Below are 18575 nucleotides of genomic sequence, written 5' to 3'. Positions count from 1 at the left end.
CTTGCTGGATGCGGCGCCTTTTCTTCTCCCACTGTCGCGCGGTGGGAGCCGCACTGGGCCTCGCAGCTGCTGTTGCTGAGCTCCGCTCTAGTCTCGCCTCCTTGCAGCTGGATCCGCTGACAGGTTTCTCATCACTCTCCCAGAGTGACTGGTTCTTACGGTTACTCCTCTTATTTTCTGGAAAGGATCCCTCTGCGTCTCTCGCCGGTGTGTAGAAATTGTGCGCCTTTTGCCATCCAAATCTTTTGCGAAAATCTTACGGGTAATTGGGGGCACTTTATGGGGCTTGGCCAATTGCACGCAGTAGTAGATATTCAACAGACGCAGCTTCTGCTACGTGGAGGCTTCACCCGTTGAATTTGTGCCTAACACCAAATTGTTAAAGATTCAGATGCTCTGTAAGAAAGGAGAGCGGGGGCTAATTGCCTCCGGGCATAAGAAAATAGCACAAATTTTGACTATATGTTAGCTTCATTAACCCACGCTGGCAGACTCGCTGTTGCTTTCCTATTTGTTTTAGACTGGGGACATAGCCTGGTCTGTTTTTGCCTAAAATTCCAAGGTATCAATTATATTGGGGTACTCTATTAATAATTATAACAATGTTGTGGCTGTTGTTAATAATAACAACAGTGTTGTGGCTGTAGCAGCCCAGCTGTTCTTCAGACCTGCATACAGGAAAGTTGCACGCTTAAATAGGCTGCTGAAAGCTGTTTGGGACTTTTAGTCTCACTCCTTGTTTCATGATAGAGGTATATGCAACTTCTGTGGGATCATAAGTGGAGAGGCATTAAAAAGAGAAGACTTTTCATATGAAGCTGCCTTTTACTGAGTCAGACCAATGGCCTGTCCTACCTCAGCATTGCTGATACTGACAGACAGTGGCTGTCCAAAACTTATGCTACCATAGCTCTGTCTAAAATTCTTCCCTAGGTATGTATGACATTCATCATGCAAAGAATAGCTTTTATCATTAGCAATGTTCCGTTTCTCTGTGATTTCTCCCTTACCATCATTTGTGCCTTTGTTCTGCACAATGCTCAGCAAACTACTGGTGCTGTATACATTGAATCCGTGCAAAACTTCATGTCAGTTGTTTCTAGGTACTCCTGATCTCCCTGATAAATTGTGTAGAGATACCAGTGTGAAAGTTTTCACTTTTTAGAAATTGTGCCCAGTTTGCCATCATAAATCCATCCAGGACTTTGCAAAATCAAATGTTTCTCAACCTCTGAGCATTTTGGGCTCCTGGTAGGAGCTGGCCAGTGGCAAGTATATTTCTCCAAGAGGTTGAGAGGTGTGTCCTTGAAGACTTAGTTGGCCAGCTTCCCTTATATTGTGACAATGCTCATATTGCATCTCACACTAAAAAAGGATAGTCTGATATCATTTGTTTGCCTCTTGCTAGATTTGCATTAAGAAGCTGTGGCGTAACCAAGGAAACTGAAAATGGCAGAAATGCAAATAGACCAAGATCTGGCCCAGCGACTCTTTTTTGAGGGGGCCACAGTTATCATTTTGAATGTGCCAGAAGGAACAGAGTTTGGTATTGACTATAACACCTGGCAAGTGGGTCCCAAGTTCCGAGGAGTCAAGATGATTCCCCCCGGTATTCATTTTCTACACTACAGCTCAGTTGATAAGAACAATAGCAGAGAAAATGGTCCTCGCACAGGCTTCTTCTTGAACTTGCAACAGCGAGATCTGCAGGTGTTGCACTGGGACCAAGCCAAAGAGGAAGTAGACCTCACTCCAGCACCTGAAAATGAGACTGAAGCCATGAGAGCTAACTTGCAAGAAATGGACAAGTTTATGGGTCCCTACCCATATGACACTCTGAAGAAATGGATCTCCCTCACTAGTTTTATTAATGAACCGTTGATGCAAAAACTGCAACCAGAAAGTGGACAGGTATGTGCCTTTTCGGAGGTGCTGCCTGTTTTGGCTGGGAAGTATACTAAAGATCGGGTCAAACAGAACTTGCCCCGGTATGACACAGAGTGCAAAAGCTATGCTGAAGGCCTGGCCAGGCTTCCCAAAATGCAGGTGAAAGCTGGTACTGAGATCAGGTTCACAGAAATGCCTAAGCAAATGTACCCTCAAGGTGCTACCCCTGAGGAAGTTACTAGGCACAGCATGGACCTGAGCTATGCCTTGGAGACTGTGATCAACAAACAGTATTCCACCAATCCCCAGGATGTGCTCGGTGAGTACATCTAGTTTGTCCATATCGCTTCAAGTCATTTGGGGGGCGGGGGGAAACACCAGCAGTGCCTTTTATTTAGTATTTAGAGAAACAAAGAAAAAAACCCAAACACAAGCTTTTTTGTTCCCCAGAAGCCTTCAGTAGGATGCATGCTTAAGGGTGGGGAGAGAAGGTAAAAAAGATGGTGTTGGATATGATGGAAAAGCTTCTCTATTTTGGGCAACTCTAAAGCTTGCTTGCTAATTTAATGTTTTGGTTGGTCCTAATTAAAAGTATTATACTGATGGTGTTTTCCCTTGTCTAAAGAAATCATGATGTCTGAATGCGTATATCTGTTTCAGAGGGAGGAGCATCTGCAGAACCACTTAAATGATTTTTTTTAGTGCTTGTGTCTGTTTCATGATATGCATTTCCCTGTTCTAGTTCAGCATGCCCCCACAAAAGCAAAGTAAGCTTTAGCCCTTCATTGTTACAAATCAGACCTTATTCTTTAAATATCTAGAGCTGGGGTGGGTACGGAGGAGCAAAATGTGCTGTTCCTTGTTTGGAAAGGCACACCAGGGAGATGGGGAAACCTGATAGTCTTCATTGTGCTTAAGGCAGTCCATAAATTGAAACATTCATACTAAAATATCGTAAAATAAGGTTGGATTTTTTCCTCTTTGTTCTGATTAGACAACCGTGTTTCAAGCTCAACCTGGAAAAACCAAGTGAATTTAGGAGGCCAGAACTTTCTCAAGTGTAGTGTTGGTGACCCCTTGTGGTACAACCTTGATACTGCTTTGATAAGCGATGTGAATGTAATGATTTATGAAAAACCATCAGCTGGCATCCCTCGGGAGTGGCACCTTAATGATTAGTGCTGACTGCTGGAAACAGGGGTACCTATCCTTCAGTTAACATCCTTTAAGTTCATGGGCTGACAACTGTGAAAGCCAGCTAAGCTGACACCACTCTTGAGATTAAAACTAGGAAGATTAGTAATGTCTCTAAAATTCTTTTAGTTCCGCTAATGTACACAAATGTAGAATAGTTGGCACTAAAGTCCCGTGATGGAAAAGCAGCTTAATTGATTCTACAAGTATTTTTTCATGCATTCTGAGATTAAGACAATACTGCTTTGCTGACTTTCTTGCATTATATGAAGGGATCCACAAATCATCTCACCAGCAATGTCCAGCAGCACACATCCCTGTAGCTCTTGCTTGTGCTGCAGCTTAGTGAAGGCAAGAAACGATGGAGATCTCACCACTTACTGTCTTCGTGGCTATGTATTTAAGACGGGTCTCCAAGCATGTGGTAATAAATATAACTGTAGAGATATAAATACCAGCTCATGTTGAAACCATAGAAGGGTGAGAATGGATCATTGCATAAAATGACAGCTGCACATAGAAAAAATTGATCTGAAGAGCAAGATGCCCTTTGATTGCACCACCTTACTAAAATTGTTTTTTCTTTTTCTTAAAATTCCTTGGTGGGATTTTTGCAGGGGAGTTGCAATTTGCCTTCATCTGCTTCCTGATTGGAAACGTGTATGATGCATTTGAGCACTGGAAAAAACTCCTGAATCTCTTATGCAGGTCTGAGGATGCCATAGCAAAGCATCACACCCTGTTCAGCAATCTCATTTCTGTCCTGTACCATCAGCTCAATGAAATCCCAGCTGACTTCTTTGTGGATATAGTTTCCCAAGACAACTTCTTAACCAGCACCTTACAGGTAAGGAAACTGTTTTCAGTAGTTTTTCATGTTGGGAAAGAGCAGTGTGGAAAACGTTCACAAGAACTGTATGGATGTGGCATAACACAAAGTCAAAATTAAGAAAGCCCATCGTGAAAATGAGAGCTTTATTTTTTTGCTGCAATTCTTTTGAAAAAGTCTTTTAAAAATCTCTCTTATTACTTGGCTATTAAAACTGTCATACAAAGGGAAATTCAAGTTTTGTCTTGGGACAGAGATGATGTGAAGTTAATGATGACATTGCCCCCCAAATAGTAACTCTCTCTAATTAATTTTTATTTTATTTATTTATTTACTATGGATTTCTATTCTGCCTTCCCCACAAAGGGCTCAGGGCGGATTACAACAATTTAAAAACACGTTAGAATTAATTTATACAATTAAAACCATAAATAGACTTAAAAGAAAATTTAACAGAGAAATTCACTCATGATTACAATCACATGGTGGCAATCAATAGGTAGCAAGCACGGCTCGACAAGATAAGGTGGTGGACAGCCCTAGTAGGAAGCGATTCAGGTTTTATGTTCTTCTCCATTTTTTCGGCCAGTGGAGGCCAAGCCCTACCTCAACCATATGCCTGGCAGAACATCTCCGTCTTACAGGCCCAACAAAACAGTAACAAATCCTGCCAGGCCCTGGTCTCAGTAGACAGAGTTCCACCAGGCTGGAGCCAGGACCGAAAATGCCCTGGCGCTGGTTGAGGTCAGGTGGGCCTCCTTGGGGCCCAAGACCACCAATAGATGTTTATTTCCCGATCGGAGCATCCTCTGGGGCACATATGGGGAGAGGTGGTCTCACAGATATGCTGGACCCAGTCCGCATAGGGTTAATTTGGTATTAACCTACCAAATTTGGTAGGTTAATACCAAAACCTTGAACCTGATCCGGTACTCCACTGGCAGCCAATGCAGCTGGCGCAATATCAGCGTTATATGCGCTCCAGGTGGCACTCCTACAAGAACACGCGCTGCTCTGTTTTGAACCAGCTGCAGTCTCCGGGTCAGGCTCAAGGGAAGCCCCACACAGAGCGAGTTACAGTAGTCCAACCTAGAGATGACTGTTGCCTAGATCACTGTAGTTAAGTCACTGGTTGAAAGGTATGGGACAAGCTGCCTGGTCCATCGTAGATGGAAAAAAGAGGACCTGGCAACCACTGCAACCTGTGCCTCCATTTTCAAGGAGGCATCCAGAATCACCCCCAGACTCCTAACCAGTGCCCCATTGAAAGTTGAGAGTCGGAATCCAGCACCGGACCTCTGTCTTCATAGGTTTTAATGTCTGTCAACTCTGTTTCAACCAACCAGTCACGGCTTTAAAAGCATGCTCCAGGACATCCGGGGCTAAGCCAAGCCGGCTGTCCATCATCAGATATAACTGGGTGTCATCTGCCTATTGTAATGTTCTCCCTTCTCTTTCTGTGATATGTTATTAAGGAAATACAAGCCTGCATGTCAGCTATTCAGGGTGTATTCTGTATACCTTTGCCTTCAGAAGTGAGGTGGCTCTGCACCAGGGCCTTTTCTTCTTGAGGTGCCTCAAATTGTGGAATTCCTTCTCCACAACATTTCCCTGGGAGCTAAGCCTATTGCGCTTTAGGCACCAAGTGAAAACTTTTCTATTTTTCCAGTCTTTCTTGATTTTACTTTTGTTCTCACCTTGCAGAACTTATTGGTGGGCCTTTCTGCTAGTTTTAATAACTGTTCAGAATGTTGGGATTTTATTTATTTACATTATATATAGTTCTCTTTTCACACTGAAACTCAAGGAGGATTACACAGTGGGAATCAGTGCAGTCAATTTCAAAGGCATTTCAATAAACAATGTAATAGGGTCTATAAATGGAAATTTGCCAAGATTTAAAACCATCAGAAATCCAATGCAGAGTTGAAGAAATGCTGAAACAGAGCATAAGCTATTCTAAGACTGACACATTAAACAACTACCCAATAGGTTCATACTTACTGCAACAGACAGTGCATAGTAGTAAAGTCTATAGTCCCTAACCCTTTACTGATGCATCTTTTTGAAACCACTGTTCTCTTGATGCTTATTTGCAGTCCAGCTTAATTGCTGAGTTTTATGTTGTTTTGATTGTTTTAATTGATTATTAATGTAAACAGTTTTGAATTTGAAGCCACCCTGAGACCAGGAAATAGAAGGTTCAGATTCATTACATTCATCAAATTCATTCACAGTACATACGTGAATGGACACGGTTACATTGTGTGTGTTCCTATAGCACATTATCATAGATCCAGAGGAGTTAGCCGTGTTAGTCTGTAGTAGCAAAATAGTAAAGAGTCCAGTAGCACCTTTAAGACTAACCAACTTTATTGTAGCATACGCTTTGGAGAGCCACAGCTCTCTTCCTCAGATGCATCTGATGAAGAGAGCTGTGGCTCTCCAAAGCTTATGCTACAATAAAGTTGGTTAGTTTTAAAGGTGCTACTGGACTCTTTACTTTATAGCACATTATTGACTGATGGGGAACTTGCAATGTGATGATGGCTTCATATCCCATGTGTTCTTAATCGCATGTTACAGTGAAAGGGGGAGGAATCATGATTGTCATTGTCTCTTTCCATCTTTATAGAAGTTTGTGCTTTAAAAACAGGGAACACTGGCAGTTCATTATTCTAAGAAGTAACTTGTTTAGAAGTAGCTTATAAGCCTTATTTAGCACCTCATCCCCTGATGAAGGGCTTAGATGTGCCCCTATATCTGTATGTAGGGTGGTCAGTCTTACTGAAAGAATACAGTGAAAGGTCACATTGTAAGACAGAACAAATTGAAAAAAAAATCCACGTTTTTTGTAGAATTGAACTGTAGAGCTGCGAGGGGTTCAGTACTTGATCGAAATTGCCCCTCATCCACATTCTGTTAGTACAGAAACTGATGGGGTCAAATCTACCTCTTCATTTTCCATCCCTGCTGTAGCTATAGAGAATGACATGACAGCAGTAAGGAGAGGGGACACTCCTATGATTGATTGATTGATTGATTGATTGATTGATTGATTGATTGATTGATTGATTGATTGATTGATTGATTGATTGATTGATGTCCTTTATAGTCCACCTTTCTCACTGAGACTCAAGGCGGATTACATAGTGTGAGATTAGTACAATCAGTATCAAAGACATTTCCATACAGTGTCAAGGACATTTCCATAAAAATGCCATAGGATAAATAAATACAGTTTACAAAGACATAGCATTAGCAAGAGTCCAGTAGCACCTTTAAGACTAACCAATTTTATTGTAGCATAAGCTTTCGAGAATCAAGTTCTCTTCGTCAGATGCATGATACTAACACGGCTAACTCCTCTGCATCTATAGCATTAGCAAGGATCCAATACAGAGTTGGAGAACTGTCGGTATTCCACATGGAATCATTTTATGTATTGATTGTTCTCCTTGTTTGCCACATTTTTTGTGTTGATTTATAGCAGTTGCTTGGGCATTGGTGGTTTTTGCCAGTTTCTCTGGAACATGCTGTTTGGAAAGGGGCCATCAGAATTCAATAAATGAAGCCCTACATTGAAGGTATCCTTGTCACACACCTGCCCCACATTTCAGGTGACTTTGTCACATGCCTGTCCCACCTTGGCTTGAGAACCTCCAAGGAAGGAGATTCCACAGCCTCATGGAGACAGCTTGACTGACCCCTCTGCGTTTCTGATTGCTCCTGTGAGAAATTCCTATGCAAGCAGAGACACCAGTTGTCAGAGCAACAATAAAGCAAAGCAAGAAGAAATGAGATATTGCATGGTCAGTGAGTACATCTTTGTTCATGAAGAAGAATCCTGTGATATTTTAAAGCATATAACATTAAAATAATCTGGATGAAGATGACCATACGTGAATTCTCCCCATGCCTGCACAGAGAGATTTCTGACCTCCTCTCCCAGTGTCACACCAAAAAATTCTCATACCTTTGATATCAGCTGGGGGCGGGTGGTACTGCAGGAAATAGCAGTGAAAACCTCTGTGTTTAAGATCCAGCATGGCCCTTCAGACACACTGGCCATAGACTTCAGCAGTCTGTGGCCATCGTTCTTGTTGAACTGACACAGCTACAACAATCTCATCAATGGACTGAAATTCAATTCAGGCTGCGTAACAATAGATTGCCTCATGCCAGCATTGAAGCTGAATGGAAGATAGGGAAAAAATTATTAGACAGCTGGAGGGAGGTATCTTTTAGCCACTTTATGACAGCTATAAGCAAGAGTCGTCAACAGCAGGTGGCAGTTGATCATGCTCAGGCATGTGCATGTCTTGTTTATTGCTAAGACCTCGTAAGAGCTTAACCCTGCTGAAGGTCTGTTTCAATATCTCAGCCCTTCTCTTGTTATCATTTTAAAATCAGGAAAGAAAGGGGATATTCCTGCAACATATTTTCTACATTTACAAAAAAGAGCCACTGTGGTGTATTTGGATAGGGTATTGTACTGGGACCCCCAAATCCTGGCTTCTGATCCTTGCGCAGCCATGAATTTTACTGGGAGGCCCTGAACCAGTCACTCTTGTTCAGCCTAACCTACTGTTCTGGATTGTTCCACGGATGAAATCCCATGTACACTGTTGTGAGGGTCTTTGGAAAGAGACAGGGTGTAGATTTAATAAAAGACTCTTGCAACACAAGAAGGCTTCTGTCTGCTCACAAGAACATACACGTCCTTCTGCTCTTTCGATTTTTCGTTCCCCCTCATCTTCCTTGGTGGGTATTATATGTATAAACCCTACTTTCTCTATGATTTAAAACCCAGGAATGACTTACAGAGTACTCCCAGGGCTTAACACAGGAATCAATTTTAGTCTTTCAATGTAAGCTTTTAGAGCTACCTGATAACTATAGGGATGTTTAAAACAGCATACTTACTGAATGACTCCCTGCTGGATCATTTTCCATCTCTTCATTCTGTTGTAATATTGGCTCCATTTCCTTCTTACTACATAAGCTTGGCCCAAATGTAGGGCTTCCTAGAGCTCAGAGGGCCCTGTTAAAAGCATGATAGCACTTGGAAAAGTGGCAGAGCATAAACTGTTGCTTTGCAGGATGTGCATTCCCACCTTGCCAACCAGAGCTGTGTTACTGTGATGTGCTCTCTGGGGGCGCTGTATGAATAAGAACTAGATCATCTTCTGCCTCTTGCAATAAGCGCCTCAATATTTATCTGCGCTTTAGGAGTGGAGGTTTGGACCCTGTGAAGTGCCAATGGGGCAGAAATGGGTCTGAGCACTGTACTGTTGGCCCGAACTCTGATTATATTGCATCGGGGTCTGAACAAAAATCCTCTCCATGCTCATGCGCTGAACATCTGCATTCAGCTGTTGCTGCAAAATGGACCTTGATCACACCAAGAAGTATTTAATTAAGCTCCATGCTTGCAGGAAGGTGGGGGGGCATGGGCACAGAAACAGGATTTGCTTATGCTCCAAAGGAGTCTAAATGCAACTCATCGCATCTGATTGGAGCCCTTAGCTCTGGCAGGAAATTCAGTTTGGATACAGGGAGGTTTACTTAGCTCTACGCTTCTCACCGAGGCAGTTACTGCAGCAGCTATTATGCCAATGAAAAGCATCCGTAAGATCCAAGTCCTTATTTCAGATTATGCTGACCTTGAAGGATTTTGTACCCCAGAAAAATAAATGCTGGCCAAAGAAAGTAATGCTTCTTGTAATGCTGCTACATAAGTTGAGGCAAACATTTGCAAATTTTTCATTTTTCCAAATTGTAAATGATTAATCTTGATGGTCTCTCTTTTTAAAAACATGCTAAGCACATTAGATATAAATATAATAGACCACATAGATTTATGCTTTGTATGAGGCCTTGAGGAGTTGTGGGATAGCACGGGCAGGGAGATGCTTCAGCAACGCACTCTACAGTGGAAAGGGCAGAATGATTTGAGCTCGTGATGGGAGGACCACATCAAACAACGGTAGAAGCATCTTCCCTGGAAGTCTTCAGAGACATTGCCAGCTTGTTTGTAAACGTCCCACAGCCTTGAGAGCTGGAAACTTTGTTTTTAAAAAAAAATACGTGTGGCAGCTCACCTCAGCAGGAGGTTCATGGGGCTCAGGCAAAAGCCACAGGGGCCAAACAGCATGAAGATGTCCTACGTGGCCAAGCCGGAAGGGCACAGGGGTGGGCAAGGAGAAGCCTCGGGATGCTGTTGAGAGGCGGGGTCCAGGTGGAAAGGCGGAGGGTTCAAAAGGGAGGCTGGGAGAGGGAAGAGGGGGTGGCGGTAGCGAGGAGAGGGAGAGAGCGACGCACAGAGCATGAGGAGGAAAGCGGATGAACAGAGGAGGAAAGAAGCAAGGGGGCAGCAGCAAGGGCCAAGGGCTGGTGCCCAGCCAGCAGAGGCTTGCCTCTCCAAGTGGAGAGCCGAAGGGCACAGGCAGGCTCAGAACCCCCAGGCTAGACAGGGAGACAGCAGCTACGCCACCGAGAGGACCAGGAGGGCCCAGAGAATCCCCACCCACCCCTTCCCTTCACAGCTGGCAAACCAGAGAACTGTTTCCTCACGGAGCACAGCCAGGTTGGTGAGGGGAACACGCTCAGGTGAGGCTGGTGATGAGAAAGACACTGAGAACGCAAGTCAAAGCGTCCTGCCTCTGAGGCCTAGGGAAATCTTCACAATACGCAAAAATGAAAACTGAGATTCTTCGTCTTGTGCCCTAGTCGTCATATTTTGTGTTTGATGCCAAATTCTTCATATAATTAAAACATCCATGCATAGCAGGCGGTGTAATAATAGCTTAATTTTTTAAAACTGAGCTAATCTAGAAAGCCATGATCTGGGCTTTAACCCATATCAGCTTTCATATATAATATTATTGTGCTGCTAAAGTGAAAACTCGTAATTTCGTGTTTCCTCTGCTTTCCAATGCCAGGATCCCTTCATAAAAGGAACAATTTTTAGTAGCAGTAGTGGTTTTTAAAAGTGAATTTCACAGTATGATAAACCAGGAGGGGAAATGACCTGTCATGCACAAGGCAATGAACTGTGCCATTAACTTTTAGTGCTCAGCTTTTGAATAGATCTATGTTCTTTGCAGTTAATTCGACTCCCAAATATTTCACTTTACTTGTTACTTCACAATCCGTTGTTTCCATTAACAATTGTTGTTTCTGCTTAGTCATATTTTTGCATAATATCTTTGACTTCTTTTTGTTAATGAAGAAACCTGCCAAGTCTCCAAACTCCTTGATCTTATCTATCACTCTTGGCATGTTCTCCAATGGGTCCTCTACAATTAACATTATGTCATCCGCAAATGCTCTGACCTTGTATGAATAGTCCTTTATTTTTATTCCACGAATTTCATCATCTTGACGTATTTGTATCATCAGAATCTCCAATACTAAAATGAACAACAATGGAGATAACGGGCAACCTTGTCTTGTTCCTTTACTTATCGTCAATTTCTTGGTCAATTCATCATTCACCACAATTGCTGCAGTCTGGTCTCTATAAATTTCCTTAATTGCTCTGATGAATCTTTCTCCCAATTGTAGCTTTTCCATAGTGGCAAACATAAAGTCCCAGTTTAAATTATCAAACGCTTTTTCAGCGTCAACAAAGAAGAAACCAACCTCTTTGTCACAACGCTTGTCATAATATTCAATAGCATTGATCACTGTCCTTAAGTTGTCTCTTATTTGTCTGTCTGGCAAAAAGCCTGCTTGTTCCTCCTCTATGACTTCCGAGAGCCACCCCTTCAATCTCTCCGCCAATATCTTCGCAAAAATTTTGTAGTCATTGTTGAGTAGCGATATAGGTCTATAATTTTTCACATTAGTCAGGTCTTGGCCCTCTTTTGGGATCAATGATATATTCGCTTCACTCCAAGTTTCTGGAATCCTTTGATCCCTTAAAACCCCATTCATCACCTCTTTTAGGAATGGTGCCAGTTCATTAGCCATTGTCTTATAGAATTTAGCCGTAAGTCCATCTGGCCCTGGCGCCTTTCCTAGATTTGCAGATTGTATTGCCTTACTTATTTCCTCGTCAGTTACTTCACTATTCAACTTATTTCTCCAAGCTTCCGAGATTTCTGGAAGTTTGGTTTTCTCCAAATATGACGCTATTGATTCTTTGTTTACTTCTTTTTTATTATACAGCTTAGCGTAAAATTTATAAAAGGCTCTACTAATGGTAGCCATTATGAAAAACTATGGACTCAGATAGAGAGAGACTTGATTAAATGGAATAGATTGAATTTGTCATGGTTGGGCAGGATTGCAGCAGTTAAGATGAATGTGTTACCAAGAGTAATGTTTTTGCTACAGACAATACCAATCATCAGAGACTCCAAACAATTTGAAAAATGGCAGAGGAAATATCAGATTTTGTTTGGGCAGGCAAGAAGCCTCGAGTGAAAGTGAAAGTTTTACAAGATGCAAAGGAAAGAGGCGGAATGCAACTGCCCAATCTGAGACTTTATCATGATGCAATCTGCCTAGTTTGGTTGAAAGAATGGATGACATTAAAGAACAAGAAACTATTAGCCCTAGAGGGATATAAAAAAATATTTGGATGGCACGCATATTTATGGCATGACAAAGTAAAGGTCAACTCGATGTTCCTGCATCACTTTGTTCGGAGAAGTCTATACATAATCTGGAAGAAGTACAGAATTTATCTACAAGAAGGAACCCCTTTGTGGGTGGTTCCATATGAGGTGATAGACCCGAGAGCTGTTGATAATGAACAACAATGTTTAACGTATAAAGAAATAACTAAAACTGAAGCATCCAAACTTAGAATAAAGACACAAGAGGAACTATCACCTAACTACGATTGGTTCCAGTATAGACAGATCAGAGACTTATATAATTCGGATTCTGTAAAGGGAGGTATACGAATAGAGAATTCGGAACTAGAGCAGACCCTTCTTAAAGAAGATAAGAAAAGAATATCCAAGGTATACCAAGTACTGTTGAAGTGGTATACCGAGGATGAGATAGTTAAAACACAAATGGTGAAATGGGCTATAAACTTTAATAAAGAAATAACAATGGAGGCATGGGAATACTTGTGGAAAACTACAATGAAGACAACGACATGTATTAATATCAAAGAGAACATTTATAAAATGATCTATCGTTGGTACATGACACCAAAGAAGATTGCGCTAGGGAATTCGAATACTTCTAATAAATGCTGGAAATGTAAGAAGCATGAGGGCTCCCTCTATCATATGTGGTGGTCGTGTGAGGTAGCCAGGCAGTACTGGGGGGAAATAATAAGAGAAATGAGTGAAATTTTACAATTTCAAATTAATAAGAACCCAGAACTCCTGCTACTGAACTTGGGAATGGAGGGAATTCCAGCCCAACACAGGACGTTGATATTTTATATGACAGCAGCAGCTAGACTTTTGTATGCGCAAAAATGGAAAGTACAAGAAGTGCCAACTATTGAAGATTGGACTTACAAATTGCTGTATATGGCTGAAATGGACAAGATGACAAGAAAATTGAGAGATCTGGACTCAGGGCAGTTCAACACAGACTGGGAGAAGCTGAAACAATACCTGGAGAAGAAATGGGAGGTGGGAGGAAAACTGTGGCAGTTTGAGAACTACTGAAGTATTGAAGTAGAGGGGGGAGACTTTACCGGGGGGAGAAGAGATAAATGTGAATTAATAAGCAGTCAGATTAATAGATTGACATATATATAGATATATATAGGTTAACAAACAGAACATAGAGAAAATAATTAATTATAAGGACTAAATATAAGGAGCGATTAACTAACAATATTTTCTTTTTTTTTCTGACAAGTTTTGTACCAAACTGAATGTCTGAAGATATAGATGGGTCAAATTGATTGACTACGTGAGGAGAGATATATAGAACTATTATAAAAAGATAGAATGAGTAATATATATAGAGAATAAGTCAAATTGTTTGATATAAACGAATGTATGATCCATATGGTTTATGATATATAGAAATACCTGAAATTGAAAAATTGGGATAAATTGTTTATCTAAGATGGAAACAAAGGCTTACAGTTTGGGCATATAATGTTAAAAATAGTTAAGGATGTACTGCTTAGAATAATGGAGAATATATATTTGTTTTAGATAGAGGAAGCTAATAAAAGTAAGGGAAAGGGGACAAAGGGTTGGAAAGCTGTTGGAAGTCAACAAAAAGGGGGGGGGAAGGGAGGGGGTTAGAGATGAAAAAATTGGGGAAAATTGAATGTAAATGTGGAAATAATGGATTCTAACCCAATAAAAATTTTTCAAAAAAAAAAAAAAAACTTTTAGTGCTCAGCTGTTGTGCCTGTAGAGTCTTTTTTTTTAATGCATACTTTCCCAGTCTCTTTCCTGGAGTGCAGATGTCTGCTTTGAGCCATAAATCTTTTTGTCTTGGAAAGGAATTACATTAACAAATTAAGCATTATAGTAGAAGACGTGAAATTGGATAGCCAATGAAACAGGTTTGTGGTGGTCCAAAAATGCCAGAAGCAAATAACTCATCTTTGAAAAGCTAAGTAAAATCATATCGGTGAGAACTTTGAAAGCTCTCACCAATAGAATGATTTCTTGTGCTGCCTGCCTTGTTTAAATTGACTAATAACTTTCTAGCTGATTAAAAAGGTGCCCACATTTAATCAGAAAGTTCATTTTTAGGGAGTAATGTTTCTAAAATGGGTACAAGGAGTGACACATACCCCTTGTAATGTTTCAACATTTTAATTATCCGCTATGGGGACCCTATTTTGGGTAGAAAGGTGGCATATAAATGTTGTAAATAAATTATATCTTGGTGTTCCTCTTCTTTAATAAGAGAGCGATTGTTAAGAGTACCCAGTGCAATATGTGCATGCGTTGGCTTGGATCCTAATGGGTGTTTCCAAAGATGCACTTCTGCTCATGAGTACCATTCTCCCCCATTCACCCCTCCCACAGGATCCTGAAATGCCTCTTCAAATGGAAGTTCTTACATCCACTAGTTGCAATTTACCCAGTCCACTGTATGATAACTGATTGCTTTTTGCTTCAGAACTGTTTTATTCATATGCAGATGGCTGCAGATTTAGTCACAATAATTCTTTGATTAAACGTCATACAGTTGGCTAGGGTTTCTTAAGTGAACACACAACTTTCTACTGTGACAGTCCAATTCACTGTGCCGTGGCTCCCGGGGTTGCCAGAACTACCAAACCTTTCAGGCTTATTGTGGGTAGGACTGGGTGCATATGACATCAACTGCCTGAAGAGGTCAGGAAAGTTCCTACTCTCCTGGCTTTCCACAAACTATGCAAAACTAAAATATTCAGGAGGGCTTTTTTAACGCAGGTAATAGAACTGTGGTTCAGAGAGATGCCTTAGTAAAGGGATAGGGACTGTTCACTATACTACTGGGTACTGTCTGTTGCCGTAAGTATGCTCCTACTGGATAGTTTGTGTCATTTAATATGTCATGTCAGTTTGCTTATGTACAGTTTCAGCATTTTTTTCAGCTCTGTATCGGATGCTTGTTTTCAAATTACTGCAATCCTTACCCTATTGTATTGTTTATTGAATGTCTCAGGTGTCTTACTCTGTGTAATCTGCCCTGATTCTCAGTGAGAAAGAAGGACTATAAATAATGTTTTTTTAAAAAATTAAACCACAGGTGTGCTGATATTAGGTTGGTTTTGAACGTCTAGTTTTTTGTTGCTATATTTTGCATATATCGTTTATATTACATTTATTCTTACCACCTTCCCTAATTTTCTTCCTGCTTTCAGATACTGGAAAATAAAATGCAGCAGTAATTCAGTTGGCTTAATTTTATAATACTACTTTAGGAGAGTTTTGTTATGTTGAAATAGGCCGTGCAGGACATAGTTCCCTTGGCTGACTTGAAATGCAGCCTCTGCTTACAAAGCCAAACACTGGGCCCAGAGCTGCACATGAATTGTGCTGTGGATGTTTTGTGCTTTGATTTTAGTGACAAGGAAAGCTGTTAGATGGAAAGTCGCGAGTAGATGTCTGATCATCTCTATGCAGATTAATTCTCTTTGGATTAACCCTAACCATAAACTAAACTAACTAAAAAAGATGCTTCTTTTTTTTTAAAGCACGGGTCCTGTAGCACCTTAAGGACCAGCTAGATCTCCAGATTTTGGTCTTTAAAGTGTTAGTGGATCTGAATCTTGCACTTCTACTGCAGACCAATACAGCTATCCACCTGAAACTACTTTTATGCTGTTCTTCTAACTGATGTGCTGTTCCCTAGGTGTTCTTCTCCTATACCTGTAGCCCAGCTGTTGACAGTACTCTAAGAAAGAAGGCAGAGAGATTTAAGACTCACCTAACAAAGAAATTCAAGTGGGACTTTGAGGCTGAACCAGAGGACTGTGCTCCAGTAGTAGTAGAGCTGCCAGAAGGGGTGCTCATGGATTGAATGAGAATCTCTCTACTTTGTTTTTAAATTACTTTTTTGTATTCTTGAACTGTGCCTGGTTCTGCTTTCAACCACGCTAGATATACTTCTTAATCTGCACCATGGAGGCAGATCCAAGAAATCCATGAAGACGGCACACTTGGAACTGGATAACATTCTGGAACACATGGAGCCAACTGCACCGAAATCTAACACCAGTTTAATTGAGAGTCATTTTGTTCTTCAAAGGTTCATTCCAGCTTTGCTATTTGGTGTTCATTTATTGAACTCAGTTTCTTTGGTTGACGAAGCCACATTTAGAACAACAGTATTTCAGTCTGGACTCATTTAGTCTGTTTTATAATTTTGAAAGTGGCAAGCCAAATGGTCTTGTACTTAAAATGATGTGCGCCGTAGCACATGTCTGAGCTGAACTATGATGAATGAAGACACCTCATAAACTGTGCAAGTGAAGATATTCAAACAACTCAGCTTGTCGTTCTTTGTAACTCTCAAGGTCATTCTGTTGTAGATGTTCCTGGTAGAGCTTTAAGAAGTTCTATTAATGTGTACCTTATTAGGTGGTTACCTTGATCTTAGTTACTTGGAAACATAAGTATCTCTAACTAAACACTGGGCAATAAAACCCTTATTAAACAGATCTATGTTATGACAGACTCCTGCTAAGGGGAATCTGCTCTGAACAGCTTAGTATCTTTATTTGGCAACCAAAACACCTCAACGTTTCAGCAAAAGCATGCATGCAGAAGTGACAGATAAGTTTATTGAAAGCATTTAACTCTTTTTGTTATCGTCTGCATGCATAAATGTGCTGGAAATACATGCTATTGATTATATATAGAAGTCCCATAACAAAGTCAAGCACGGCTTGTCCTAGAATTCTCTCTGTTCCATCGTTTTTATGCTCTTCTTCCCCTCCTCTGATCTCTCAAGAGAGTTTCCCTGCATCTTGTCAGAACAATCCAAATGCTCAAGGGAAGCAAACTTGAAATTAAAAAAGAAGTATAAAATTTAATCAATGCCTATATTTTGCCCAAGCGGATACTAAAAGGCTACACTGAATGTTCTTTTTACTTCTCTTTTCTTTTACAGGACAGGCAAGGGCTTTCTGTTGTTGCTTTGGAAAGGCCATAAAACAGCCTGCAGCAAGATCATTGCCTGTAGTTACCTTGTAATGCTTCCTCTCGGGTGCAGGATGATGGTGAATTTTTCAGAAAAGAATCCCTACTGCGTAGGAATTAGCTGTCCATCTCACTTATTCCTTTCCAGGTTATTAGGTGCCTTCGAGACTTGGTATATATATCTAACAAGATAACCTGCCTGTTAGTCTGCAGCATGCAATAAATCTGTGTTAATTTTTCCTATAAGAAGTCTCCACAGTCTTTTGTGTGTGAAACATGGTAACGGTTGTGTGCTATCGACAGTGCTGTGATAGGGACAGAACACTTGTTTTTCTTTCTGAATGTAAAGTGACTGTCCCAGGCCCAAGGATAACTGGTGTTCAGGGGCTGTGCTGGCATAGTTTAATACAAGTTATGATTGACTGCAGGAGTTTCTGTGCTTTCATATATACAAAACCAGTAATGGAAATCCAATAAAAGAAATCAGATTCTAGTTCGATCCCAAGTTATTGGCCTATATTCAATCATTCTTGCATGGAATGCTGATTTTTCTGTATTCCACTTTATTTTTGCAGCCCTTTTCAACCCCCAGCAAGATAATTCCTTGCATCAGGGGGCCCATGTGAAGGAATAGCTGCACAGGCTGAGGGGCTGCAGTGAGGAGAGGGAAGGAGGTAGAATGGTTGTGTGTGTCTTCTGCCAGAACAGCTCCACTGAAGAAAGGGAGTGATTTTTCCAGAGATTACAAGAGGCTGCAGAAAGAAACGTAGGAAAAAGCTATGTACCACTATAAACACATGGCTGGATACCAGCCTCAAGTTTATTCAATAGAGAAACTTTGATCAACTTAAAAATATCCCAGATAACTGAGCAGCAGATTGTTTATTTTCAGTATTAAAGTACCCAATTTAAAAGTGTTCAGACTTAAAACACACTAGAGTTAAAACGCACAGGAACAGCCAACTCAGCCAAATCTGGAGGAAACATTCACCCTTCACCAAATGCTCTTCGGAATAGGACTTCCCAAATGTGGCAAGGGAAGGTCCCCGTCCTCTTCACCTGCTCTGGCAGTCCACTCCAAAGGA

The 18575-nt window shown here is 41.0% G+C and overlaps 1 protein-coding gene across 1 annotated transcript; it reads left to right on the top strand.

Annotated features, from left to right (window-relative positions):
• Positions 1-17989, top strand: AAR2 (AAR2 splicing factor). Its single transcript, XM_054980582.1, has 4 exons — positions 1-207; positions 1409-2206; positions 3699-3928; positions 16202-17989. Exons 2-4 carry the CDS (start codon positions 1450-1452, stop codon positions 16367-16369), a joined length of 1155 nt encoding a protein of 384 aa, XP_054836557.1. The 5' UTR covers positions 1-207; positions 1409-1449; the 3' UTR covers positions 16370-17989.
• Positions 17990-18575: the final 586 nt, after the last annotated feature.

Source organism: Eublepharis macularius, chromosome 5, assembly GCF_028583425.1.
Source record: "Eublepharis macularius isolate TG4126 chromosome 5, MPM_Emac_v1.0, whole genome shotgun sequence".
NCBI classification, from domain to species: Eukaryota; Metazoa; Chordata; class Lepidosauria; order Squamata; family Eublepharidae; genus Eublepharis; species Eublepharis macularius.
This window is presented reverse-complemented; position numbering and strand designations above follow the sequence as displayed.

Excerpts from the sequence above, each read along its gene's own strand:
- AAR2 (XM_054980582.1), top strand. The coding sequence starts at position 1,450 with ATGGCAGAAATGCAAATAGACCAAGATCTGGCCCAGCGACTCTTTTTT. Across the intron at positions 2,207-3,698 it reads CAATCCCCAGGATGTGCTCG|GGGAGTTGCAATTTGCCTTC; the intron begins GTGAGTACATCT and ends GGATTTTTGCAG. Across the intron at positions 3,929-16,201 it reads TCTTAACCAGCACCTTACAG|GTGTTCTTCTCCTATACCTG; the intron begins GTAAGGAAACTG and ends GCTGTTCCCTAG.